Source organism: Rhagoletis pomonella, unplaced genomic scaffold (genome assembly GCF_013731165.1).
Source record: "Rhagoletis pomonella isolate Grant_MI unplaced genomic scaffold, Rhpom_1.0 Rhpom_scaffold_03605, whole genome shotgun sequence".
In the NCBI taxonomy this organism is placed as follows: Eukaryota; Metazoa; Arthropoda; class Insecta; order Diptera; family Tephritidae; genus Rhagoletis; species Rhagoletis pomonella.
The window spans coordinates 6,187-13,132 of NW_023462156.1; the positions used below are offsets into that span (position 1 = coordinate 6,187).

Consider the following 6,946-nt stretch of genomic DNA (forward strand, 5'->3'; position numbering starts at 1 on the left):
TGGACATTTTGAAGTATCTTACACTTTTAAAATGAAAAAAAAATCGATAAATTTCAAAAATCACAAAATAACTGCGATAGGTATTCTGTACGCTGCCATTTGTTTTAATTTGGTGGCACACTCTTGACACTTTATAGATATGCTTTGTTTGATGCCAACTTTTACTGCCTCTAATATGAACATTCTATTTGAAAACTTCCCACAGTTATTACAAAAAAAACCATTATAATTTTTTCGACTGACAATGAAAAAAGTAGTCATTTCGGTACTCTTTCACCTAAATAAACGTTTTAAGGCCGAAAATATTCCAATACTTGATTTATTTTTTTATTCTACTTGTTCTGGAACACCATTGATTGAAAAAAAGGAAAGAACACTGCTTTAGCGTTTTTTTTCTGCCGAGAGAAGAGAGTGCCACTCAAAAAAAAAAAAAACGCTCGTGAGATTTTTTCAATAACACCTCACACAAATGTATGTACTCTAGATGGTTTAGACATAATAACCCCACAGGTTGCGACTTGCCTCGCACTAGACCACCAGACGAAAAATAAAATCGCCAGAGTACCAATTTTATGTAGACATTAATTTTGCCATATAACAGAGATATTTATTATTTTTTTGAACTAAGTAAGTACCTTTTCTTTATAAAGGTTATGAAGTTTGCTGCGCAAATTTGATAGCAGTCTAAAATGACACAAATCGTAAGCTTTTTTTTTACATAAATGTCGCTTTCACTTCTTATTTATTTTCTAGTAATTGGTGTTTTTTTTCTGAAACTAACAACTAATGACTTTGTATAATTTTTGTTTTTTTTATCTACAGCAACGTACTTTTCATACTTTGAAAGAAAAAAAAAACAAATACATTTAAGAGCTGCATTCTATAAGGGCTAAAGTATAACCATTTACAAAAAATATCATACATATCTACCTACCTACTAAATATTATACATATTTACCATTGAAGTTGTATTTACAACACTACGCTGCTAAATTATTACATACACACATACATACTAATGTGATTATAGTACGAACACTTAGCCTAATCAATTACATATGTGCATTGTTTGATGGCAACAATTTGTTATACATACATACATACACACATATAAACTCACATAAAAAGCAAATGTTCTCTGCTTTTTGATAAACTTCTTCAAGCCAAAACCAATGTCAGCTAAGTTGTAACAAATTGCATACTTTATATTAAACTACATCTATTACTTGAACATTTTTTTAGTGCTTAGTTGATTTATTTAAAATATATCAGTTTGGCATTATGTGTGTTAATGTTGTTGTTGTCACTGTTCGGTGTCGCAAGGCGAATAGGTAGTTACTACAGGGCGAAGAAGATGCATAAAAGCAAAATATTAATTTGCACGCCAATATAGCGTTCAGTCCTAATATATTCAGAAATATCGCCTCTAAGAAATTTAGTTATTCTTCTCACACCTCCGCGCGCCACCCGCGCTTGTTCGTATATTTTCGTTGGGTTTTTCCGCTCTGTAAACACATTCGTTATATTGCTCGATTACAGCTCTGTTGTGGTCTCCACCTCTGAGCGGTCCAAATCATTCAAATAAGAGAAGCCCAGCTGACCATAGTCGCGCTTGCCGAATGTGACATTTTCATTCGTGGCGCTTATGTGGCTCAGATCACCATTCGAGCTGAAATTTCAATAAAAGCAGTAAATATTTTTATGTTAGTTGGGTAAAAATATGCAAATAAATATTTATTCCATCCCCGCTCACCGCTGAAAAAGTGGATTTGTTATCGGCACATCCGCATAGGCGCGACTATTGTGATGATGATGCTGATGATTATTGCGCCCCAGCGTATTGGTCATCAGCTCGCCAGCATTTCCGCTGTTATCATCAGCACTGCTGCCATTGCTATTCAAAGCGTTCAGCCCATTTGGCCCGCCAAATGTGTTCCCCCGCCGCCCCATGGTACTGTAGCTGTTGTTTTGTAAATTCGCTAAGTTATTACGACTCACAGCATCCAACTTATAGCCACCATTCTGATAGTGATTGGCGCCATTTTGATGTTTGAGTCGCCCCAACGTTAAGGTGCCGGGCAACGTGCCATTTGCGGCCGCCGCCAAAGGATTTGCATTGTTGCGCGCATTCATTTCGAGTGTACGATTGAATGTATTCTGACGATTATTTATGCCATTCAGGTTGTTGTTATTATTGTTGCTGTTATTGTGTGCCATATTGTTAAGATTGTTGTTGTTATTGTTGCGACGCAAAGTGGTGATAGTGGCGGTTGTTGCATCCGAGTGCGAAGGACTCGCCTGACCGGCGCTCGTGCCGTTCTCTTTGTGCGTAATGTAGCTGACGTTATCCAGCGAGAAAGCGTGATTCTTGGCGCTAAAGTCCAGCTGCAGATCATCATCTCCATCCGGTGGTACAGCCATGGCTAGCACTTGCGTTTCGTATTCCTTCATATTGGCGACTGTATCGCCGGAATTGGTTGCTTGCGAATTAACAATGACTGGGTCATAGCGCGTTGGACTGGGCGCTGAATATTGGCGCATGCGTTGCTTGAAGTTCTTGTACCTGTTGCGTGGATAAAGATAAGTTAAGATAAGAGTTAATTCAAAAAAAGGGGCGCATCCGGCACACTCACTTCGACCAGGAAATGCAAATGTAGATAATACCGATCGTGCCAAGTATGAGTATGATGATCGAGATCGCGATCAGCGTGTAGGGGAAGACGTCGTCATTGATAGCTATAGCTGCTTTTACCTGTGAGATCAGAACGGTTCTTTTTTTTTAGTAAAAATACTAAACACGCAAATGGTGCCGCAATCGCTACCTACCTTGTGAACTTGTTGTCTCATCTCGATGGGTGCATATATGCCCTCGGCGGTCGCGTGCGCCACACCAGATGCTGCAAAATTGAGTTCGGCACGCGCTGTTGGCTCCAGCAACGTTTCGTGTACAGTCGTGTCGTTGCGTGTTAGTATTTGTTCGGTTTTTGGATCGATGAGGTAGAACCAAACATCTGTCGCTGTTGGATTTTCAATAACGGTGCCATTATCCGCCAGCAGCTTGCGATTGCTGAAACGTTCGATACTGCTTATGAGCCCATTGGTCTTCTCTTCCAACAACTGTTCCAGTGCGCTATAGTGGCTGCGTATTTCATTAGGCGCTGCATCAGAAAAGGCCAAGGACATGCGATTCTGATCCGTGATCTGGTTGATTACTATGCGTGCGCGCGTGTGATGTGAACCCAACTCCTGGCCATCGTTGTCACGCGCCTCTACATAGAACATCATCGGGAAAGTAGCGCCCTCTTGGAAGAGTTTAGTAGTGCGCAATATGCCTGTGTCCTCGGTCATGATAAAATAAGTTGTGGGCTATGTGACAAAGGAAATTAGTTCAATTTCGTTAAAAATTATTTAATGTCATCACTCACCAAATGCTCATCACTGATTGTGTTGTCCTCCTCATCGTAAATCTTGTAACGTATCATGCCGTACTTGCCTGAATCGCGATCGGTGGCGCGCACTTGCAGTACGGCGGTGTCGATGTCCGTGTCGGGCGCCACTACTGCGTAGAAAGTATCTTTGCGTGTATGCGCACGATTGAAAATGAACTCTGGTGCATTGTCGTTATCATCTTGCACGATGACTTTCACCGCAGCCACGCTCTTCTGCGGATTCACAAAATACTTGTGCGAGACGAGCCGGATGCTCAAAGAGTAGGCCGTTGTATTTTCATAGTCCAAGTGCTTAACCAATCTAACACCGCAGCCATGATCTTCGGTCGTTATGTCGAAGTAATCCAATTCGTTTCCGCTAATGATCTCGCATTTGAAACTGGCAGTGCCGTCTCGCGCCTTCTTCGAATTGATAACTTGTATCACTTTTATGGTTGCATTAATGCCGGTTGTCTCGGGCACACCTGTTGTATAGCTATCGTCGCTGAATGCCAAACCTACACTCTCGGGACTCATTATCGCGCCGTCAGTCATCTTACCCTCCACTACGTTGCCCTCATTGGGATCGGTTAGTAGATGGCGCACAAAGACCGGCAACGTGGCCACGGAACTGAGTTGGGGTTCGCCCATATCGTAGGCGCGTATGTCCACCTGATACTCGGTGTCCTCTTCCTTGCGCAACTCATCTCTTATCCGCACTGCGCCCGAGTCGGCATCCACTTGGAAGTATTTCAATGCTTTGCCACGTCCCACCATCTCATAGCGCACCACATTGCCTGGCGACGAACCATCACCATCTATGGCCGCCATTGTTGCAATGCGCGTGCCGATAGGTTGATCGTCATTTACCGTCACTGGCTCTGGTACCGCAGCGAAGACTGGCCGAACATCATTGCGATCATCTACTTCGATACTGATGCGTATCGTATCACCTAGCCCATCGCCATCATTTTCAATTGTACCGACAACCAGTTCGTGTTGCTTCTTTTGCTCGTAGTCCAAACCGTTGGTGGTGCGTATTTCGCCAGATTTAGGCGATATTTTAAAGAGATCTGTTGCACCCCTACGCAAAACGTACGTTATCTGCTGCACGGTGTCTGGGTCGAAAGCTTTCACGGTCGCAATTAAATAGTTAGCCTCATTTTCGGGCACATGTACATCGATACGCGCGTCGCTAAACTTGGGCACCTCATCTGGCAGATCGCGCACCTGCACCGTAACACTCGCTGTGCCAAGGCGCGCATCTGGCGCACCATCCTTTGCCGTCACGACGAAACGGTATTCTTTCTGCCGTTCGTAGTCCAATGCCGTGGCGGTACGGATTTCGCCGGATTTGCCATCAATGGAGAATGGTATATCATTCGGTACAGAATATGTAATTTCGGCATTAATACCCTCATCGGCATCTGTTGCATGTACGATGCCAACAAAAGCGTCCTTTTTGCCTTCGTCCACTTCGAAAACGTAGGGCAGCGTGGATTCGTCGAACTCGGGGTTCTTGTCATTGATGTCGGTTACTTTGATGTTGACTGTAGCGCTGCTAGACAGGCCACCATTGTCTTCGGCCTTTACAATTAATTGATAGCGTGTTAAACTTTCGCGATCTAATTTGCGTATAACCATTATGACACCGCTCTCCTGACCCACGGCGAACTGACGAAGGTCGTTGCCCGACATAATCGAGTAGACCACCGGATCGTTCTCGGGGTCTTCGGCGTGCACCACAGTCACGGTGGAATTGATCTCGGCGCCTTCGCTTACTTGCACTTCATAGATGGGCTTGACGAACTTCGGTGGCTTGGTGTTTGGTCCGGGTGTAACTGAGATTTCCACAATAGCCTGCGACGACAATCCACCGTTATCGGTGGCCTGTACAGTTATGCTATATTGTTCACCAGCCAGCAAGCGACCTCTCGTCTCAATCTCACCAGTCTTTTCATCGATAGCAAATTTCTGAAGGCCATTGTTGGACACATGATAGATTGAATAGGTGATGATGGCATTAGCGCCTTCGTCATTGTCAGTGGCTGTGACCTTAGTTACAAGTCTTTGGCCATCGCCTGCTGTGATCGTGATGGGCGGTACCATAGCCAACTTGGGCGGGTTGTCGTTGACGTCGCGCAGATGCACGGTTAAGCTGAGCGGAGCGCTGGCCGCATTGGTACGAGGTTCACGCGCAACCACTTGGAACTTGTATCGCCCAGGTGCTGGTGGATCACGATCCAAGCCTTCTTCGTTGACAACCAAAATGGAATCGTTGGTGACATTAAAAGATGGTGTAGTCAACTCATAGATATAGTCGGGTTTCGGATCATCCTCACCCAAGTCAGCGTCTGTAGTTTTAAATGAGATGGGCCGGCCATTTTCATCAACCACGCGTGTGCCTATTGGTGAGTTTTCATCGACATAACCTTCAATATCACTGGCAGATATGACTGGCGGATTAGCATCCACCGGTTTAACGTTGATCACCAACTTAGCTGTTGTAAAGCGTTTGGCCATCGATACCTCTTCAGCCTTCACAACAATGTCATATTTCTTGGCCGTCGATGTGTCGACTGCCTTGATCTGTTTCAACACGCCCGTTTGTTCGTCGATCTCAAAATAGTCTGCATAATTGTTGGGCATACCGCTGGCAAATGAATAACGTATGGGCGCACTGATCGTGTCCAAGTCGACGGCCTGTATGCGTTCGGGCGTGACAGTGAGCACACCTTGCAGCGAACCCGCAGGCACGGACGCCGAATATTCCGGATTGATGCAGGCGCCATCGAGTAGCACACAACCGCGATAAATGAATGACGGATCTTGATCGTCCGAATCGGCAATGTTCACGGTCAGCATGGTGGTCGAGGAGAGCCGTTCAGATACATTGCGCGCACGATCCTAGAAGAAAGAGGGTAAGAATTATGCATTAGAGTGGTTTAATCACCATTAATGTCAGCTTAAGATAGACAAACTTGTAAATAGTCAAACATAATTAAAATGTAAATGCCACGATCGTTTCGCAAATGGAATTCGTCGCTAAATAACCGTCGCTTTATAGCCATAAAATAACCTGTCGCGTTTACAATATAATTAGGCAGTTTAGCTGCGACATTCGTATGCGTTCTGCAGCCTTTGGCCGAGCGGGTGTTGCTTGTTGAATTATTTTGTTAGTGTCTTATAGTTCAGGCTATTTTTCACGCGCACATTTTGTAGCTCGACAAATGCAATTTAAATAATTGCGCGCATGCGCAATGCAATAAATTTAGCTTCGTCGCCCGTTATGGCGGTTAGAATGGCACTTTGACCATGGCGCACGGTTGCGCTGGCACGGTGGTGGTGGTGGTGGTGGTGGTGCTGCTGCTGCTGCTAAAAAGGCAGCTAACAGAGGCCAGTGGCACGTCCAATCAATAGTTGTCTTGGCCAATTGCAGGCTGTAGCTGAGTTTTTTTTTTTAGTTTTTTTGGCTTGTTTTTTTTTCCGTAGCAAAATGAGACTTGCGACCAACAGCA

At 44.4% G+C, this 6,946-nt stretch overlaps 1 protein-coding gene across 1 annotated transcript; it reads right to left on the bottom strand.

The window, feature by feature from the left end:
• Positions 1-800: 800 nt before the first annotated feature.
• LOC118754261 (cadherin-99C-like) lies at positions 801-6,499 on the bottom strand. Its single transcript, XM_036489126.1, has 6 exons — positions 6,410-6,499; positions 3,426-6,335; positions 2,827-3,366; positions 2,634-2,752; positions 1,754-2,563; positions 801-1,669 (listed from the first exon to the last, which is right to left on the bottom strand). Exons 1-6 carry the CDS (start codon positions 6,497-6,499, stop codon positions 1,534-1,536), a joined length of 4,605 nt encoding a protein of 1,534 aa, XP_036345019.1. The 3' UTR covers positions 801-1,533.
• Positions 6,500-6,946: the final 447 nt, after the last annotated feature.